This window comes from Bombus vancouverensis, chromosome 7, assembly GCF_051014615.1.
Source record: "Bombus vancouverensis nearcticus chromosome 7, iyBomVanc1_principal, whole genome shotgun sequence".
NCBI lineage: Eukaryota > Metazoa > Arthropoda > Insecta > Hymenoptera > Apidae > Bombus > Bombus vancouverensis.
In genome coordinates, this window is record NC_134917.1 from 18,309,604 (window position 1) to 18,329,140 (window position 19,537).

At 32.3% G+C, this 19,537-nt stretch overlaps 5 protein-coding genes across 13 annotated transcripts; 2 read left to right on the plus strand and 3 right to left on the minus strand.

Moving 5' to 3' along the window:
- Nucleotides 1-671: 671 nt before the first annotated feature.
- On the minus strand, nt 672-4,274 carry lost (methenyltetrahydrofolate synthase domain-containing protein lost). Its single transcript, XM_033334691.2, has 5 exons — nt 3,653-4,274; nt 3,025-3,410; nt 2,593-2,939; nt 2,279-2,510; nt 672-2,194 (listed from the first exon to the last, which is right to left on the minus strand). Exons 1-5 carry the CDS (start codon nt 3,669-3,671, stop codon nt 1,805-1,807), a joined length of 1,374 nt encoding a protein of 457 aa, XP_033190582.2. The 5' UTR covers nt 3,672-4,274; the 3' UTR covers nt 672-1,804.
- A 261-nt stretch (nt 4,275-4,535) lies between these two features.
- Idh3b (isocitrate dehydrogenase [NAD] subunit beta, mitochondrial) lies at nt 4,536-6,852 on the plus strand. The gene is made up of 6 exons (XM_033334704.2): nt 4,536-4,645; nt 5,125-5,184; nt 5,253-5,462; nt 5,549-5,940; nt 6,016-6,205; nt 6,287-6,852. The coding sequence occupies exons 1-6, from the start codon at nt 4,604-4,606 to the stop codon at nt 6,515-6,517; spliced, it is 1,125 nt and encodes a 374-aa protein (XP_033190595.1). The 5' UTR covers nt 4,536-4,603; the 3' UTR covers nt 6,518-6,852.
- A 293-nt stretch (nt 6,853-7,145) lies between these two features.
- Sec20 (vesicle transport protein Sec20) lies at nt 7,146-13,505 on the plus strand. 4 transcript variants are annotated; one of them, XM_076619809.1, is made up of 5 exons: nt 7,146-7,267; nt 7,573-8,017; nt 8,096-12,131; nt 12,240-12,562; nt 13,330-13,505. In XM_076619809.1, the coding sequence occupies exons 1-3, from the start codon at nt 7,187-7,189 to the stop codon at nt 8,281-8,283; spliced, it is 714 nt and encodes a 237-aa protein (XP_076475924.1). In that variant the 5' UTR covers nt 7,146-7,186; the 3' UTR covers nt 8,284-12,131; nt 12,240-12,562; nt 13,330-13,505. The 4 variants fall into 4 exon arrangements, with proteins under 4 accessions (XP_076475924.1, XP_076475923.1, XP_076475925.1 ...); XM_076619808.1 differs by having other exon boundaries at nt 8,096-11,480; nt 11,838-12,131; nt 12,240-13,505; XM_076619810.1 differs by having other exon boundaries at nt 7,573-7,728; nt 7,846-8,017; nt 12,240-13,505.
- LOC117157051 (neuronal calcium sensor 1-like) lies at nt 8,005-9,670 on the minus strand. Of its 4 annotated transcripts, none has more exons than XM_033334774.2 (4): nt 9,536-9,670; nt 9,128-9,332; nt 8,693-8,891; nt 8,005-8,599 (listed from the first exon to the last, which is right to left on the minus strand). In XM_033334774.2, exons 1-4 carry the CDS (start codon nt 9,654-9,656, stop codon nt 8,552-8,554), a joined length of 573 nt encoding a protein of 190 aa, XP_033190665.2. In that variant the 5' UTR covers nt 9,657-9,670; the 3' UTR covers nt 8,005-8,551. The 4 variants fall into 4 exon arrangements, with proteins under 4 accessions (XP_033190665.2, XP_033190609.2, XP_076475922.1 ...); XM_033334718.2 differs by having other exon boundaries at nt 8,963-9,332; XM_076619807.1 differs by having other exon boundaries at nt 8,674-8,891; nt 8,963-9,332.
- Vps15 (vacuolar protein sorting 15) lies at nt 12,247-19,166 on the minus strand. 3 transcript variants are annotated; one of them, XM_076619795.1, is made up of 18 exons: nt 18,996-19,166; nt 18,560-18,740; nt 18,333-18,476; nt 18,005-18,159; nt 17,735-17,925; nt 16,901-17,640; nt 16,521-16,829; nt 16,068-16,451; nt 15,662-15,985; nt 15,265-15,594; nt 15,036-15,186; nt 14,822-14,935; nt 14,557-14,749; nt 14,326-14,491; nt 13,978-14,248; nt 13,559-13,889; nt 13,304-13,466; nt 12,247-12,531 (listed from the first exon to the last, which is right to left on the minus strand). In XM_076619795.1, the coding sequence occupies exons 1-18, from the start codon at nt 19,085-19,087 to the stop codon at nt 12,247-12,249; spliced, it is 4,524 nt and encodes a 1,507-aa protein (XP_076475910.1). In that variant the 5' UTR covers nt 19,088-19,166. The 3 variants fall into 3 exon arrangements, with proteins under 3 accessions (XP_076475910.1, XP_033190540.1, XP_076475909.1); XM_033334649.2 differs by lacking the exon at nt 12,247-12,531 and having other exon boundaries at nt 12,601-13,466; nt 18,996-19,165; XM_076619794.1 differs by lacking the exons at nt 12,247-12,531; nt 18,005-18,159; nt 18,333-18,476; nt 18,560-18,740; nt 18,996-19,166 and having other exon boundaries at nt 12,601-13,466; nt 16,901-17,633; nt 17,735-17,856.
- Between the last annotated feature and the right edge of the window lie 371 nt (nt 19,167-19,537).

A 19,537-nucleotide genomic window follows, 5' to 3' on the forward strand; every position in this document is an offset into this window, starting at 1 on the left:
AAAGAATTCTCAATGGACATTTGATATTAAAGTAGAGCACGACCACCGAAGGAAGGAGTGTCAAATAATCGATAGAGGCAGCACCGTTCCGCGGAAAGGAAGAGAGCGAAAAGTGAAACAACAAAGCTAGTTTTACCACTTTCCGTTTCCGACGAAAGAGGCCTTTAGTCTACGACCAGTTTAAACAATCTGTAAAAAGCTGTGTTGTACAAATGCGAAAAGAACGATTCGAGTTCTTAATTTGTAGCGTTCAAATAAAAATAAGATCTTAAGAACGTTTATAGGAAGATAACGATAAGGAAAGATCGATACTGATAAATGTCGTGATCATAAGGGACAAACAATTACGTTTACTCGACAAGGTATTATGGGAAATACAGCGATAGAAAAGGTAAAAGTAAGTACGTGTTATCGGGACGAGATCGAAAGAAAAATTACAAAGCAAACATTAATCAAGATTAATTTGATTCGAGAGTGGAAAATTTTTATCGACAGTACGAACAGACTTCTTCTTTTTCCAATCGATGGATAAGATGAAAATTCTGTAGAGTCGTCACAATCGACAAAATAACTTCACATTTTCTATTTATTTGTACATGTCTTTCCCGATAGTCGCAAACCATTAGATTCGAGTTTAGAAAACGGGACAGATGAAATAAAGAAAAACGAAATTTCATCACTTTCTTGTTATTCAAAAATTTCATTTATTTATTATCCAATAAGAAATTCGAAAAAAAAGTTTGACTAGCGGATTTTTTATATCGTATAACTGAGATAATCGTATAAAAAAAAATCTCTGCTTCTCTTTCCATCTATTTGCGTACTAATGATTTCTATAAAAGCATTAGTAATAAAAGAATTATCAATAACGCTGGTAAAAATAATAATTGCCTATATGTATTTGTGTTCTAAGTATAATTAATCATATCTGTTAATATCACAAAAATATTGCCATTTTCTCGGCTACCACACTCGCGTTATCGCTAGTTACCTCTCTTCATTATCCAATTTTTGGCAAAGCATATATGCCTACAACGTACAGCAATATCAAAATATTCTTTCAGAAAAATAGAATATCTAATAAATACATAAACAAAAAGTATTGGCTTTACTTTCGTATGCCTCGCATGTTACCTACAGATTAGCTAAACTATATTTGTCAGTCTGTAATGTCAGATAAGCGTTATCAAGTGCTAGATATGCATCTTACATGATTGTTTATCTTCGTGTAATATATTTTACAAGAAAACGTTTAACTCCGCTATCTTTAGCGTTGAATATCTTTTATATGATCACAGTAAACGTAATTCGAATTATTAATTATTAATGATTATCATAAGCTTATCGATAAAAATAATACACATGCAATTTTTATCGAGAAGTAGTTCACCCGTATAAATATAATACACACTTCAAATTTGGATTCAGTTGAGCAAATCTAGCTCGACTTCCGAACGAACCACTAATTTTCCTATGAATTTTTATCCGATGCAAACTATCAAAAATAGGCTGTTATAAATTAGATATCTTAACGATAATTATACATACTTAATTTGTTATATACAACACGTACGATTATTTTGCACTTATTATGTATAGAAAATACATTATAAATTATTTATAAAGCTTTGTACACTTTGAACTTGTAGTCAACCATCAATTTACAGAGTTAGCAGTCGCTGACAGAGCAAACGCATTTATAAAAAAATATGCGTCGAATGCCGACAGAGATTGTACAATTACTTGGAATAGTCAGTATTATTCTAAGTAACTGCACATTTTCTAAAATGTATTCAACTGTTTTCTAAACCGAAGTCACGTCCGTGACTTCGATTCTAGATATTGGTTTAGCGGGTTCTACTACTATGAAATCGTTCACATTTCCGCTAAATTTCATCCCAATACATAGCTGTTGCAAATTTGCCATTATTGAATCAACCTGTATCGGTTGTTCCGATAAACTATTATTCTTTCTAAGTTTATTGAAGTGAAGATAACAAATCCCGCGATATCCTAGCCAGGTTATTTCATTTGGTTTTATACCACGCTCCAATAATGCATTTTTCAAATCACGTATTCTGGCACCAGATGAAATATTTGACAATTTTAAGGAAAATTCAAACTGAGATCTAGACTTCAGTCTTAGATTTTTACGACGTTGCTGCATATTCCTATCGTTTCTTTCCACTTTCTCCTAGAATATTGCAATAAATATGTATGATATATGTATAATTTACTAATTAAATATATGTATACATCGATTACAAATATTTCTTACTTCTGCAACATCGGAAAATATATTATCGCCCCCTGATTCGAACTTATTGAATGCACGTTTTTTAGGAAAATGTGGTTTTACTTGTTTCCCTCTTTCTTCATTAACGTCGTCACCACTTGACGCAACTTTTTTTGTTTTGAAACGTCTCTTATTTTTTATGTAATGAGAACGATAAGACTTTTGTATTTCTATGTCTGAATCCTCCTCCTTCAGAGTTACTATTTTGCCTTCTCTAAAAAAAAAAAAAAAAAACACAGCAATTTAGTATATTTACGCGTAAACATATAGTATCAATTACATCTTTCAACGCGTACTTTTCATCCATTTCTTTTAATTGTTGTAATACCGGCATAGATTTAATTCTTCTTTCGCTAAGCATATGCCACATAATACAACTAGGCTTCTTTAACTTTGGATTTACTATTATTGTTTGTGTAGGTGTAACGATTATATCAACAGGTACATCGTATTCTTTAAATATTTCAGCTGGAAGACTATCAAAGACTTGACAGTCATGCACAGTCGTAATAACTATAGTATCCTGTGTGACTGCACCCATCCTCATCATCGTAGCAAATTCTAAATCTGCAAATCCTTTGCCTTTACCAAGTCTGTATCCATCACGGCTTACACACACTGATCCCAATATCACAAGGTCTATCTGACGATAAATAAGGATAATGTATAAAACGATGAAAACAGATCTAACTAATAGCAAATTTCTGTTACAATAATAAATCATATACCTTTATTTTAGAATCTACGCCAAGTGGTTTACCAGCTTCCGTCAAGCCATGAATTTTTGATAATGTCCTCAATTCATTTTTCGAGCAACCGGCGATTGGTGTAACATGAAGAAACAAACCAGTTCTCAGTCTGGGAATTGGAACTAATATTTCCTTATTAGCTTCTAATGCTAAGAATCTTACAGGTTCTTGGGGTTTGTCTGGATTTATCTTTATAATTTTTGCCTCTTTGAAAACTTCCAAATCTGCCAAGCGCTGTGCTGCTTCGGCAGCACCTTTGAAATTCGGTATACGATCATAGACAGTAAGAGGAAAATTGACTAAATCATTCTTCATCAAATAATCCCATACTTTTTGACGAAAACTATGCTTAGTTACTTCTGGTGCTAAAAATTTATCACATTAATGATTTTTACAATATTACACATATTCATTCTTACTACTATTTCTCTAGAAATTAAGACTAACAATTCATGAATTCAAAGCAAAATTTATTATTTATGACTCAAATTAATGTGTCATAAATTCCTATTTCTAAAATCATTTAATATTGTTACTAATATGATGAAATTAAAACATACATATGTATAATAAATAAATATTTATAATACATCAAAGAATTACTCACGCAATTGTTCTTCAGTCATTTTCGTAAAATATTTTTAATGAACTTTCACCGAATATTGATTGTAAATTATAGTAACACTTTTTTTTTTTATAAAAACCTATATTGTAAAAATAGATTATATGATTTAGCTGCAGTCCCTTTTATTCTTGTATTTATTTCTATGGAAGATCATGTCGGCAAACTTGTCGTAATGAAATCCACCAGAATTTTTTTGTACGTATGAAATTTCAACCTCATCGAAAAATTTCATGCATATACATTTCAACAAACGAATCTTATATAATTTTGTGAAACAGCAAAATAGGTTATCGTATTTGACATTTCCGATTACAGGGAAGAGAACAGATACAGCTGATATAACTACACAAACATGTCAGGCGCGAAACATTGGACTATCGTGAAGAAAGAATATTTATGCTTATCTGTCCTATTGTACAATGCACACAAAAAGTTTGTACACGATACATGAGTTGATAATTCCATTAACATATTGCCGTAATAAAAATGTTGAATGCAGTAAGTTTATAAAATAAACAAACCAATGTAGAATATATAAGCAAACTAGAGAAATTGTTTAAAATTACTAGCATTGTCCGTTAAGTTTAATATTCATGAAACGTTTACTACATACAACCGTACTGCGATAAAACACGAATTAAAACGATTTCAAATGGCAGGGTCGTACACACAACACATATATTACACTTCCTGGGCACCATTCATAAATTGCTTAATATTAACTTAATATTAATATTTTCAATGAAAAATCGAAATATATAAATTATACTTTTTTTAATAATCTTGTTGTACAGTATAATTAGAAATACATTTATATATTTTTTGTTTTTTTTTTTTTCATTAAATTTCCATAATAATTTTGTAGTTTGATACATTACTGGCGCATGACGATAAGAGTAAAATAGACTAGACAACTAGGGTCCATCGTGAAAAATGGCTCTACTCGCGAGGAACTTCTGCAAAGTATTTTCACAGGTAATGTGAACGTTCAATTAAACTATCACGATTTCTCCTTTTACAAGATCAATGACATTTTATAATATTACAACTATATCAAAATATCGTTGAATATTGTTCATTCATTTAATTAGTTACCAATGACTATTGCAAGGACATTTCATACAAAATACATAACTTCTCTCAAAGATACCTGAAGATATTCTTTAATGGTAAATGCAATTTGAAAAACTAAATAAGTAGCTTGTAGGTGGAAAATATTAAGATAAATGGACTAGTTCGAAATTCAATTCACAAAGTCGGCTAAATGATTGACTTTAATAACCGTGTTATTTAATCACTACGTTCACGTCTATATTGTTATAAATATAACTTCTCAATGGAATATATGTACCTTAATTACACGGTGATAACAAATTTTGTTTGCATCATTAAATTATATTCATCTGACTTTGTTTATACCTTTTATTGATTACAGCATAAAATATTATTTACAGACTGCTCAAAAAGGAGCTGTCAGATGTTTGCATGTAGGAACAGTACATCGACAAGAATCTGTATGTATTAAATAACCTTTCAAAAATGTTTATCGTATGTATACAATATTAATAATCTTTTCTTTTAGGCAGTTGAACAGGAGGGAAAGGTGAAATGCACGCTTATACCAGGAGACGGTGTAGGGCCAGAATTAGTAGTGTCCGTTCAAAGTGTTTTCAAAGCTGCTAATGTGCCGGTCGAATTTGAACCTTATTTTCTCTCAGAAGTAAATCCAACTCTAAGTGCACCCCTTGAACAAGTATCCAGTAGTATTGCAAGAAATCGAGTATGCCTGAAGGTAGTTTTATATTTGATACATTAATAAAAATATCAGTAATTAATGGTAACAGAGATATAGGTTTTAATATCAATTATGTTTCACAGGGTATTTTAGCAACACCGGATCATTCTATGACTGGGGAACTTCAAACTCTGAACATGAAATTACGTAAAAGTTTAGATTTATACTCAAATGTTGTACATGTAAAATCTTTGCCTGGTGTTACGTGCCGGCATAAAAATGTAGATTGTATTATTATTAGAGAACAAACAGAAGGAGAATATTCTGCATTAGAACATGAATCTGTAAAGGGAGTAGTGGAATGTTTAAAAATAGTAACTGCAGTTAAAAGCCAAAGGATTGCAAAATTTGCATTTGATTATGCAGTGAAACATAATCGTAAGAAAGTCACTTGTGTTCACAAAGCTAATATCATGAAGCTTGGTGATGGTCTCTTCTTAAAATCATGCCAAGAAATTGCTAAAATGTATCCTAGGTAATTATAAACATCTTTCACTTCATAAATTATCATTAATCACTTATAATTGTCATACGTTCAATCCAACTTTAGAATTACATTTGAAACAATGATTGTGGATAATTGTACGATGCAAATGGTATCTAATCCACATCAGTTTGATGTAATGGTACTACCAAATTTATATGGTAATATCTTGGACAATGTGGCATCTGGACTGGTCGGTGGTGCCGGGGTGGTTGCAGGTGCTAGTTATAGCCCCGAGTGTGTTGTCTTTGAACCGGTAAGGTCATGGGTATAACATGTAGAAATGATTAAATTTAAGAAAAATTAGAGGTATTGTGAAATTTGGTTCATTATGTAGGGTGCAAGACACACATATTCAGAAGCTGTTGGTAAAAACGTTGCAAATCCTACTGCCATGCTTTTGTGTGCTGTTAAACTTCTGCGCCACGTGAATTTAAAACGTTACAGTGAACAAATTAAGGATGCATTAAATCGTGTTTTAAATGATGGAAAAGTATTGACAAAGGATTTGGGCGGACAAAGTTCTACAACAGACTTTACAACTGCTGTAATAAACTGCCTTCGTTAATTTTTAATCCATATTAAATTTGAAAAGACCTGTGTAAAATAGAATCACATACAATAGGGGCATTGTGCTCATTTCATGTTGTCAGAAGTATTTAATATAACTATGTTAGATTGCATAGTATTATCTCATCGCAAATTTTATGTAACTTAACTGCTTTGGATATAAGTTAGAATCTTATTTAGAGAGGGTTATATGTTATAAATAGAAAAGTATAACATTTTTGTGTCGACACTATATTTATAACTGAGATTGTGTTTGTGAACAGGTAATGCCAGTTGTATGATAATAGTGTAATACTCAAATTGTACATTAATAAATTATACTACCTCATATTACTTTTATGCATTTTACAATATAGCCTTATTATGTATCTTTATTTGCATTACTTTATGTAGGTAAGATATAGAAATTTATAATATTGCGCACGTAGAAGAAACAAAAAGATGTTAATTTAATGTTTACAAATTAATTCTGGTAATATTAAGATCATCACAGTTAAGTATATTAAGCCCATATATATATCTTTCGAGTAAAAAGTTTTACGCTAAAAAATGGCCCATGTATGAAATTTTCATTTTTCGTTCATATGTTAATCAGTATTAAAGTCACATTTCTCTTTTACATATAGTAAGAGTCACGTAAGGGAACTGTCAAAAAACACGTGCCTCGATGGATACCGAGCACCATGCAATAGAATTTATTCGTCAAGATATCGTAAAAAATCACCTTCAAGTTACAGCTGTAATACAAGTAAATATTATTTAAAACAAAATCTTTTTTTGTAGTAGTTACAGCATAACCTGATTTGTAATATCATAACATCAGATAATATCAATGAGATATATATATATACACCTATAACATTGACAAATTCGTCGTAATTATGTTTATGTTTGTAATTACCATCAAATTAATTATAAATAATTCATTGATACAAATTTTTACTGTAATACGCTAACAATAACATTATTTGAGGTTAAATAAAAGGCCAGTTATGGCTATATTTTTATTGTAATTTAATTAAGAAAATTCATTGATTAATATGAATTTTTCAGGATATCCAACAATGTATTGGCCCTTTGGAATTACTTAATAAATTAAATGCAGAAGGCAGAGCAAATATAGCAGCTTTAAAGTCATGTATAGATAAATTAATATCACTAGCAGAGAGAGAATCCTCGGAGAAAAAGAAAGTAGAATTGCTGGCAGAGGTAGATACTTACAGGCAGCAACTCAATACCTCTTTAGCTGCATTTCGTAAAGCCAATGTTGTTAGCGTATGTGTGATAGATAAGCTCGCTAAAAAAGAACTGCTCTCCATGTCTAAGGAGCAGCAAGAAATGCTTTCCATACCCGAAGAGGAGCAAGCTGCTATTCGTAGGAGGCATGACAAGCGAAATCTAGCAAATACATCGAGTCAACTTTCTGACAAACTTTTAAGTATATCTAGACATTTAGCTGAAACGACTCAAAAAAGTGCGGATACATTGGATACACTGAGTACGTAGTTTATTTCTTTCAATGTATTTTAAGTATTAAGATATAATTTTTAATTCATATTACTTTAAACCTCTTTAGTAATATCATCGGATAAAGTTACCACTACCAAAGACGAGTTAGAACATCAACAACAAGTTATAGTTCAATCTGGAAAACTTTTAGGCAAATACGGTAGAAGGGAAGTCACCGATAAAGCTTTAGTAACATTGGCATTTGCATTTTTCCTTGCCTGCGTTTTTTACATTTTACAGAAAAGAATATTTTAAAAGTACGAACTATTGTACATAGGAAAGCGATGATATATATCTTTCATGGGGAAAGAGAAAAGTTGTCTCTTCTGAAGTATTGTTGAATTATTAATAACTTTATGTATAATTATGTATAACGTTGTTATCCAACTTTTGGGGAAGCTGTTTTGTAACTGCACCATTTTATCATGCAAATAGGAATATTTATGAAACAGAAAACTTTTCAAGCTACCTTCTTTTTTAGTATTAGCATAACTTGGAAATTTCAATGTATACATATATGTCATCACCAGAACTGATTAAATATTGCCAGCTGTTTTTGAATTACACTATCCTGCAATGAAAATATATTATAAAAGCTTGAAACCAATATTTCTGTGATATGTTCTATGAAATTAAGCAGCGAACATTATATAGTTGACTGTACATTTTTACAAATACTCATAAATTCTTCCTGAGATATAACTCCATCCTTATCAACATCCATCTTTTCGAAAACTTTGTCCACGTGTCTGTTTGCCATCCGTTGAATAATCTGTCCGTTATGTAGCATCTCATAAATTGCGGACATTATAACTAGCATTTCCTTTCTTGTGATATAACCGTCTCCGTTTAAGTCATAAAATCTAATGAGAGGTAAAAGTAGAAAGTAGCATTAAATGTGTCGTAAACTATATTAATCCGACTGAATGATCACCTGAAAATCCAGGAGAGTTTTTGATCTACGTCGCCATTAATAATTAAAGCAACTTCATTAAGGAGATCCGCGAAGCTAACGATACCATCCCTATCCTTATCAAAAGCGTTAAAAACGATTTGCGCGTATTTCGCCGGGTCTCCTAAAGGAAATAGTTTTGCGTACGCTGGTTTCAGATCGTTCGTGGTTACGGCCCCTTTCGGACAATGCTGTTTAAAGACTCGATACAGCTTTCGTATCTCATCCTTCGAAAATCCCGTTTGGTACGTTAAATAAGAGAGCCGTTCCGGAAATATGTACAGCGGTTGTTTCTCATCGTCTTGCATGTTCTCTACGAAAACGCAGTGAGGTTGAACACTCGTCGAAGTTTCTAAAAGTATTGAAAATACTCTTATACGATAATTTTTCTACTCTGTTAAAATTGTGATTGGTATTCTAGTATCAAAGTGTCAACGAGGTAACAGTGCCGCGATGTAATCAATCGAAGTATTTTCTATATATAAATTTACGTCGAGAAATTATTAACTTTATATCGCGCTTCTTTATCGTATGTCCAAATTTTCAATGACATACCAGTTATCTTTCGGATACTCCTCTTCATCTTCTTGAAGCTCCGTTGCATTTTTAACGAGAGACTTATACGATCTCTGATCTGCTCGATACTCTTATTATCAATATTGAGACTATTAGACATTATCGTGATACGAGTATGGCCGTTAAAAATTTCTAGGATAGAAAAAATGTTTGCAATAAGGAAAAAGAGATTTGTTTATTTCAGAATGAAGATAGATGTATTACTTGGCCTACTAAATCTTTAATAGCTTCCATATCAACTACAGAGATGACTTGAAAGGGAGGAAAAATTGCCCGATTAATGAAATTCACGAGAAAATCAAAATGCAGAAGCTTTCTCGATCAGAAGTAAAACAGAACTGACGCACATAGTGCAACTGAGTTAACAGGAGTTGGTTCGAGGAAACTGCTGTTCAAAATATTTAGACAATTTGGCATATCAATAGCTTTAAACCTAATAAATGAATCGCGAATTCTTCGAACATTGCGTTAAAAATAATTCTTAACCATTAATAGTTGCACTGACTGTATCGCCGGATTATGTTATTGTAGAAATTCAAAAGTGCAGATTACGGCAATGATACTCCAGGATTCGAACTCGAAAGAGTAACATCTATCTCCTATCCTAAACGCAACAAAACGTAATTCATTTACGAAAAATGATGTGCACATTGGATCATCGAACACATCCTATTTCTCTCTGTCCTATGTCTTATTATAGAAGCTATTTATTCATGTATATTCAAGAGCGCATTACGCGCGGAATACTAATGAACGAACATGCATAAAATACACCTTATTCCACTCAACATTCACGTTTTGTGATTCATCTATTCCTATGGAAAGGTATACTTTTCTTGTCAGCGAAATAGAATCATCTAAGAAGGAAATACGCGGAAATGCGGAATAGACGCGTAATTTATCATTCGCGTAAAAAATTAAACGCACTTAATTTAGCAAAATACAATTGACGTAATCAGATACGGTTCACCGTGACCCGCATTCATTTATCGTTTGTTCTAATTTAGAAAATCGGTAACAAGCGCGAAAGTTGAATCAGACTCGCTCGGAGACGAGGAAACCATTCGAGGGTCACGAATTTCTTAGCGCAAAACTTGAGCGTACTTACTTTCTCTGCCAAATGCTATTAATAGATCGACAGCTTGGAAACCAGCTATTACGGTAATAGGAAATAGTAACGGCTAGTCATGGTGAACCTTAATAAGAACGATTACGTGCAACTCGGTTCAGTCAAAGAACTACGTGTTTGCATGGTAATTTGCTATCTATCAGGGGCAACCGATGCACTTCAAAACTGTCACATGCGACTAAACTACCATTTCTTTATTAATAGAATAATGATTATTGTTTTTCTCGAATATATAAAAATTATTACAAGAATATGCATATAAACATATTAGTGCATTTCTATCAACGTACCTATGCCATTGTACTTGTAACAATATTATATCAATATTGTACTCAAAAGCGTTAACCTTGACATAGGAACACAGCAAATGTAGGACAGTTCACGATCAACGAAATTATCATCTGGTCTGTAATATAATCTCAGTACAGTTTCACGAACGAGTCAATGATAAGCTTATAACGTCTTCGTGGAATAATTGTGCCTAATTAACAAGTTGGAACAAATAAACGGACGCAATAATAGATCGACTTTTAATGATTCTTTTATAATGGTAATTTAAACATTGAGTGCCTGTACTTAGAGAAATGTGCAATTGCATTTGCTGCGCATTGACATTCCACGTAAACGAGTATCTATAATTAGTCGGTATCCCTTATATTATCTCGTATTTTATTGTGAAAGAATTTGTACGCACGTAGAATACGAAAAAAGATGATACGAGCCGTGAATGCGAAATTTGTTGTAATTCACATCAAACAATAAGCAGATAAAGCCTTCTCCAAGTTCAATGCGACGGTAAGACGCATGTCGTTTGTATACGAAAATTCTATGGTGACATGAACTAATCAGTGAAAAATAATATTTTCGATAAATCATGACGCGATAAGTATAATCTTTACTTTGACATTTGCTTTTCTCACGCGAAAGATTAGAAACGTTAGTAAAACGAAAACTTCGTTAAATTTGAATACAGCTTTTTAAAGCAACGAATTTGGTCCAATTGCTTCGTTTGAAAAATAGGAAAAAAAAAAAAATCAAACGGAACTCGTCAATTTCTGTGGACAGTATAATATGAAACAATGAGAAGTAAATGTGTAAATGTATACGTGTTTACAAGTATACCATTCAATATATTTTTTTGCCGGGTGGTAGGATCGTGTTGGTCTATAAAACAGCAGCAAGCATCCAGCATCACTTCATTGCGAGAGTGTACTTCTTACCGCGAGTACAGCTCAAATTCTTTCGTAAGTCTGAAAAAAAAAAAAAAAAAAGAAAAGAAAAATGTAAATAGTTGGATGTTGCGTAAAAATAAATTCTTGCCGGTTCAGTCAATTACGTTTGAACAGCGAAGAAAAGTTGAAGGAGGAAGTGTCGCTAATCAATTTGTTCAGAAAGTGTGAATTTCGAAAGTAAAAATACAAGACTACCGAATACACATTATACGTGGTAATTGTTTGTCATTTAACTTTTTAAGATGAGAATCCATAGCACCGATCCTATGTTCTCCATTAGTACGTATTCGCGTATATGTTCACTCATTTATATTCTTTCCAGATATCCGTTAGCCCTTAAAGCGAAGAATTTCGAAATAGCGCAAACAAAATGAAAATTTTGTTCGTATTTTTATTGTTGATTGCCGCTGGGTCTGCAGCCCCTTGGGTTGAAATTCTTTTCGGTAAACAACCAGATTATGATTATCAACTACCACCGAGTTACAAGAATCAACAATACAGACGGCGACAAGGGAAAGGAGGGAAGGAAAGGTGGAAAGAGATTTGTAGGACGATAAATCCCAATCCTTACGCATTTCCGGGTCAAGTTCCCTATCCTTCTGCACCAGTTTGTCCTTGGTAACCAGATAAATTCGTTCAACGAAGGTATGAAGCATGAACGATTGAACTACATCATATACAAATCCATTAAAAATATGAATTTATTGTAACAATATATCAGGGAATACGAAGATATTCACTGGTTATGAGTATTTCAGTCGGTATACAAGTTTACTATGTATAACCAATGACATGAAAGTACGCAGTCGTATATACCTGCCGGTATAAATTATATATCAAGGGATTCTGTTAACGATACTTTTTTGTACATTAATCGTATGCGTTAGTACATCTTCCTTTGTATTATGTCCACATGATTAGTTGTTGTTATTACGCTATGTAAAACTAAATGTCATTGATTTACCGCCTTTGTATATTACAGTACAACAAGCTCTCTTTCTCCTTTCTATTTTACGTAGAAAAATAAATCATTTATATCTCACAAGAATCATCGCTGTATTAAAGTAACTTAAATCTTACGTTCCATTTAAGAAATGCATTATATATTATAATTATCACTATCGATGAGCTTATATACGTTATCTATATATTACATATTATGTACAAATAAAATCACAGTATTACTGTAGCACGCAAGTTCGGTCATAAAAATCTCGATGTCTGGTCAAAATGTTTTCCCCAGAATAAATCTGCGATACATTAAAAAAATTTGTACAATGCGTGCAACTTTGTAACATGACACGATGAAATGGAAAACAATCATTTCCAAACTTGTATTAATCCATCTGTACTACCAGTAAGAATACACGTGTTAGACATAGCTACGGCGGAAATAGTGTCGTGATGTCCAGATGGTGGAGTTTCTGGACCTTGGCCACCTTCTTCGGAGTTTCTTGTTCTAATACTGCTTCCTCCTCCGGATGATGGAGTTGGACCACCTCCAGCTAAGACTTCTTGAACGACATTGGTTCCATCGATTAAACGTTGTCTGTAAAATGTGAAAATATATGTAAATCATATTCCATTAGTCATAATATGTAAACAGTGTTATTTTAAACAAATTCTATTACAAATACTAACTCATATGCCAATGAATTTGGAGGAGTGACATCATTAGCAGCAGGCAATGCAACATACGATTCGTTGGGTGTGTTTAAGTCCCAAAAACGCAATCTCATATCAGTACCACCAGCTAACAAGAAGCCTGAGCGATCGATACATCCAGAATACATTGCACATACACTATGACCACCTTGCGAGTGACTAAGTGGAGGTGCACTTGACGCCCAGAGAACCATTTGACGAAAATCAGTTTCGAGATTCCACATTGAAATTTCGTTGTTTCCTTGAACAGCCGAAATAATCCAGGAATGTTCTGTGGGATGAGTAATTACCTTCCTCACCCTTGCATCTAAAATCAATTAGATTTTATAAAGTTCGAGGATTATTTGATGCAATACATTTTATTCTATACGAATTTAAAACAATAGTAAATTTACTTGTAGGGTGTTTAATACTGGTTATTGGTAATTGAAACCGCAAGTCCCAGCAAGTATGTACGCCAGAACTTGTACCAAGGGTCAACCATTGTTGATAATTGTTTACACAAAATGAGGTAATTACTCCGTGTTTTAGGTCATTTTCTAAACGCCATGTTGTACCAGGACACCTTAAATCCCACCCTACCAATGAACCATAAAGTGATGCATAAACAAGGACTGATTGTGAACCAGAGTCTAAATACTGTAAATCAACTGCACATCCCTCTTCCTAAATACAATAATTCAAGGTTCCAGTATTAATTTATTTAAAAATCCGAAAATATAAAGTAAGTAACGTATAATCACCTGAAGATCTAACTGTCTGGTACCGATAACGCTCATTTTACTAGAATTTGATTCAATTCGTAAAACAAATACAGTGCCTGATTGGCTAGCAGAACTTGCTAATGATTGTCCCTGATCACATATAGCTAAGCCAACTAGAGGACCACCTCTATGCATGTAAGTTTGCCTAATGGAATTAAAATACAAGATACATTACACTTAGTCTGATAGCACATTATATAAAGTTCTTACCTAGAACGATTAGCGATATTTCGACCTTCCATTCTACTTGCATCCCATATCTTTATGCATCCATCTGCAGAGCTACTGGCAAATAAACTAGTATCCGGTATAGAAACTAGCCTATTTACTGCAGCTCTATGTTCATGGAGATGTGCAATTGGTACCCCTCTAGGTCTCCATCCACTTGGTAATAATCTTGAACCTTTTTTTAATCAAAAATAGTTATAGTACCGATACTGCGCTTGAAATATATATTTCTATAATTATTAATTACCAGCTTGCCACGCAATGTTATCAGCCCAGTGCTGTGCTCTTAACGCTGCAGCATGTTGTTCTTGTTTTCTGTACGTTAGTTGTCTTACTTCTAATCTACAAGGTGCACACCTGTCTACAAAATTACATTAAATTTTCTGTATGTCTTGTAGCAAAAAATAAATAAATAAATAAGTAATACTTTAACGTCCAAAAGTATTTTTGAAAACACATACATTGAATATATGAACGTTCATGAAGAGAATGGTCATTTATACTATTCATGTCAGATAAACTATGTTGTGGTGATAAGTGGATATCCCCTCCATGTAAACTTTGACTAGGACTTCCATTACTTCCTGTCATATCTGACATTTTAACAGTGTGCTATATTATAAAAAAGATTTACTACAATTCTATAAAAATTTAATTATGGACATAGATCATATGTTTCTATCTAATTACCTGAACATTGTCCTGAGCTGCGAACATTGTACGCCATTCTTGATTCATTGTTGCATATGTGCCAACACTATCTGATGTTCTACGATCTAATCGTTTAAATGGCGGAAGACCTAGATCACCTTTTGTATCAGGATATAATATTACTATGTGATGTCGTATCTTGTCCTTCATAGTATTTAATTCTAATTTTCCATCTATCGATTTAGCTGTACTTAGCTTCGCATCCATCGAATTTCTATACTTATTGATTTTCATTAAATGTGGTTTCATTATTAATAATTGGTCTTCAACAGTTTCAGTCATTGACTCCGAACTCAAACGTCTGAAAAGCTAAGAAGCATCGATTAGATTTCTTGAAAATTGCAAAACATATTTACAAAGAAGATCTTTGGCTTACATTCCGCAATGAAGTACTCATTTCACTATATTGTGGTACTATTCCTGTTACTGCTTTAGCTCGAGCAGTTTGTCTTTGTTCAAGAACTTGAAATAGTTCCTCCACATCGTTGTATTTTACAAGGGAATCATAAACAATTCTTGGTATAGGAGATACCAAGGCTTCTAATAACAAAACTTCTTTTTCTATTTGAATTAATGGATGTTTTAAGTAGGGCTGTATTATTGATTGAACTTTGCACTGAACATCTACTAAGTTAAGTGTTCTTGCCGCTGTAGATATGAAACCAACAGTCGCATGTCTTATCCATAAATTTGGATGCACCTACAAAGGAGTTTAAATTCAAGATATTGAATAGGAAAAATTGCAATCCTATAATTATTAGTATTGTTAAAACATAACTTACTAAAAAGACCATGGTTTCATATAAAAGTTGATAAAGAGCAGACTTGTGTAAGAGACCTAATTCTGTGAGAGTTGCCATTGCACTAATAGCCTTTGTGGTTACGAATTCCTCAGGATCTGCTAGTCCTTGTTGAAGAAGAGGCATAAGAATAGGACTACTATGCCAACCAACATAAGCAGCGACACCAACAATACATTCGAAAAATGAACCTCTTAACTCTTTGTCTTCCTTATCATTTAAAAAAGTAATTACATGACTAAGCAGAATATCATTGGCCTTTTGTTTTCCAAAAAATACACATAGTTTATTTATTCCACTTTCCATTAATGTTTGTTTTACTAAATTCTGAGGGTCCGTTAATAGCATGGACACAGATTGTTGCACCTAATAATTATATATATTTTAATATATATATCCTACATAAATATTGTTAAAAATAATTTTATTAATTACCATTTCGTGCAAAGTTTGAAGCTCACTATCATAACTTGGTTTTGGACCTTCTTTGTTACCTAAGTTGGATAAATGAGCATTTTCTAAATAACGTAATGCAATGTGTGCTAAATGTGCAATATTTTCTGCGTAAGCGGCTCTAACAATTACAGCTTCATCTTGTGTGATATGTGCTAAACCAGGTAAAATATATTCTGGAAAGATGTTCACATCTGATGGTGGAATTGATTTTACAAGATGCAAACATTTTGTCAAAGTGTGTATTGCTGATACCCGTACACGTGGAGCAGGATCATGAACTAAATGAAACTGTACAATATATTAGATAAACTTTGTTAACAGTTATTCGAGTTTTATTCATTTCATATTAAAATACTTACGATGTAAGGCAAAATTCGATCCAATATTGTTTCATCTGATGTGTTTTCAGCAAGCTCAAGTAATATTTCTAAACTTTGTAATTTAGATTGAGAATGATGTAAACCTCGTATGCATGAAGTAACGAGCTGAGTAATAATAACCAATCCTTCAACAGGTTCTGAAGACAAAACCTTTTTCTCGCTCTTCAAATCTATTTTTCGCCTTTGACTTTCAACTAATATAGCGTCCGATTGCTGATCTGTTTGACCGTTACAATTAGACTTTTGAATTTGGACAGTTTTTGGATCACTTTGATTTAAATCGCTCTTGTCAAAACTTTGATCACTGTCAACTTCTGTGATAGTATTATCTTCACTGTGACCAGAATCGTCCTTAGTTGATTCCACATTGTTTTCAAAATGGTTATTCTGTGTGACTTCTGCTTTTCTTATGTCACTCTTCATTTTTTCATTTTCCTCCGCTTTTAAAATATTAATGATATTACCAATATCTTTTTTAAGTCTATTAATTTTTTCATCAGGAGATAAAATTGGGGCAGCAGAGAAGATAAGCATATATGGTTGAAGAAATAAATAAAAATATTCTGGAAATACTGTTCCACGAGCTTGAGCTAAATAAATTTCAGCGCTTTTTCTATTTGCTGGATTCCTCTCCAGCATAGATGCAAGAAGTTCACGTATTCCTGAATCTTCTATTGTATCCAAATGCTTGCTCACTGAATATTCATTGTTTCTATATGCTTAAGATATCACAATAATGAAATTCTTAAATATTTTATTGAAATAATATTATATATACAACTTATATACAATCTTTATGTATATTACACTCACCTAATAGTTGAGAAAAGTCAAACGGTGGATGTCCTTCATTATATAATTCTGTTAATGCACAGCCTGCAGAGAAAATATCCATCATTGGATGTAAGTCACCTGTTTTTAGCTCTTGTTCTGATAATAATAATGTATTGCTTAATTCTGAAGATAGTGTTTTCACAAACCGTTCTGGAGCTATGTAACATGTTCTGAAATAGGTGAATGAATCATTATTTAAAACAATAATATAACAATGATTATCAAGGATTATGCCATTTGATTGTGTACCTCCTCCTAGAGGTGTCAAAAAAGTATGAAAAATCAGCAGGATTATCTTCAGGTAGATAAGTCGGCTTAAAACTTGCAAAATCTGTGAGTAAAATCCAGTTCCAACTGGTTATCATAATGTTTTCTAGTTTAATGTCACCATGACAGACTCCAAACTATAGTCAAATGAGAAGTAATATTTTAATTTTGTTGTTTAATGTTCTTTCAGGACAGGATTGCAGTTATGTTCATTGTTTAAACATAGTTAACTGACATTTGATAATTGTCTAATGTAATAGTTTCAAATAACATAACTCGTTCATTTAGGAAATTTTAGATATTATCTTACCTTATGAGCTTGATGTAAAGCATACAAAACTTGAAAGGTAATCCATTTTTTTTCTATGCTTGTTAAAAATGGTCTAGTACTAATTCTGTCATAAAGGGAATACTTTACATATTCCCTCATTATTGATCCTGATTTTTCTGTGAGCTTATATAAACACATATTTATTTATAATTATATGTTAATCTATAATATACGGTGCAACGTAAATGCTATTTAAAAATACTTACAATCATTCTTTGAAAAGGTAGGCAATTTACGGCAGATGCTAATTTAGACCTAATTTCCTCAAGCTTTTCTTTATAAGAAGAGAGTGGAAGTGTTGGATCATGAATAGCAAAAACTTTAACTACTATAAGACCCTCTTGGCTTCTGGCTCGGGCGACTTTAAAAAATCTAGTACTTCCTAAGCTGTAGACACATGAAGATTAATTGCAAAAACCAAATGGGGATATATAAATATAATTTATATGTCATTTACACGATTCATCATTTACGTTCAATAATTCTGCCTTATACAAAATGCATAGAGATATATTATATTTCTCCTATTAAAAGATATTTCCAAGATTCTTTAATTTAGATTAAATATGTTATGAAAAGCTTCAACAGAATATAAGTTGGTGAAAAGTTAGTCATTTTATAGCATTGGATTAAAATACTCACTTTACATCAAATAATAAATCACTATGGTCCGTCAAATAATGTTCGACTGGAAATATTTGACTAGGCGCAATACCGACTAATTGATTTCCCATTTTGTATATCGATGTTTAGTTGAAATTGATATATTTGCAAGCAGCATCCATTTTGTGCCAACTTCAAGCGCTACATTACATCGCAATACAGCCATACATAAGTTATATCGCAAAAATTTCCTAGGTGTAACGCTCTAATTATCTCCAATTATTTCAATCAAAAACCCTATAATTAGGCTTCTATTATATCTAAACGTTATAAACATTATATTTACTATAGATCACAAATGTTAAGAAGTAGAAAATATGGTCGACTTATGATAATATTGACAATAATGTTAGAATAAAACTTGCCGCTATATTCGCAGCAAAATATCTACATTATCAGTTGAGTATATTAAATTACTTATCCTCTTTAGTATTAAATAAATTCAATCGATCGTACTCTATTCGTATTACGGTTTCTTTATATTAGTATTCATCTATTAAAATAAATTTGATAATCAATAC

Bases quoted from the DNA above. Each gene is read 5' to 3' on its own strand.
- Idh3b (XM_033334704.2), top strand. From the start codon at position 4,604: ATGGCTCTACTCGCGAGGAACTTCTGCAAAGTATTTTCACAG. The intron at 5,185-5,252 runs GTATGTATTAAA...CTTTTCTTTTAG, and splicing joins CAGTACATCGACAAGAATCT to GCAGTTGAACAGGAGGGAAA. The intron at 5,463-5,548 runs GTAGTTTTATAT...TATGTTTCACAG, and splicing joins GAAATCGAGTATGCCTGAAG to GGTATTTTAGCAACACCGGA.
- Sec20 (XM_033334782.2), top strand. From the start codon at position 7,187: ATGGATACCGAGCACCATGCAATAGAATTTATTCGTCAAGATATCGTA. The intron at 7,268-7,572 runs GTAAATATTATT...TGAATTTTTCAG, and splicing joins AAGTTACAGCTGTAATACAA to GATATCCAACAATGTATTGG. The intron at 8,018-8,095 runs GTACGTAGTTTA...AAACCTCTTTAG, and splicing joins GGATACATTGGATACACTGA to TAATATCATCGGATAAAGTT.
- LOC117157051 (XM_033334718.2), bottom strand. From the start codon at position 9,656: ATGTCTAATAGTCTCAATATTGATAATAAGAGTATCGAGCAGATCAGA. The intron at 9,333-9,535 runs GTATGTCATTGA...CAATACTTTTAG, and splicing joins GAGTATCCGAAAGATAACTG to AAACTTCGACGAGTGTTCAA. The intron at 8,600-8,692 runs GTACAGTCAACT...TTTTCATTGCAG, and splicing joins TTATGAGTATTTGTAAAAAT to GATAGTGTAATTCAAAAACA.
- lost (XM_033334691.2), bottom strand. The intron at 2,940-3,024 runs GTATATGATTTA...ATTTATCGTCAG, and splicing joins GCGTAGATTCTAAAATAAAG to ATAGACCTTGTGATATTGGG. The intron at 2,195-2,278 runs GTAAGAAATATT...GCAATATTCTAG, and splicing joins TATTTTCCGATGTTGCAGAA to GAGAAAGTGGAAAGAAACGA.
- Vps15 (XM_076619795.1), bottom strand. From the start codon at position 19,087: ATGGGAAATCAATTAGTCGGTATTGCGCCTAGTCAAATATTTCCAGTC. The intron at 16,452-16,520 runs GTAATTAATAAA...TATAATTATTAG, and splicing joins TTCAAACTTTGCACGAAATG to GTGCAACAATCTGTGTCCAT. The intron at 13,467-13,558 runs GTTAGTATTTGT...CACATTTTACAG, and splicing joins CCAAATTCATTGGCATATGA to ACAACGTTTAATCGATGGAA.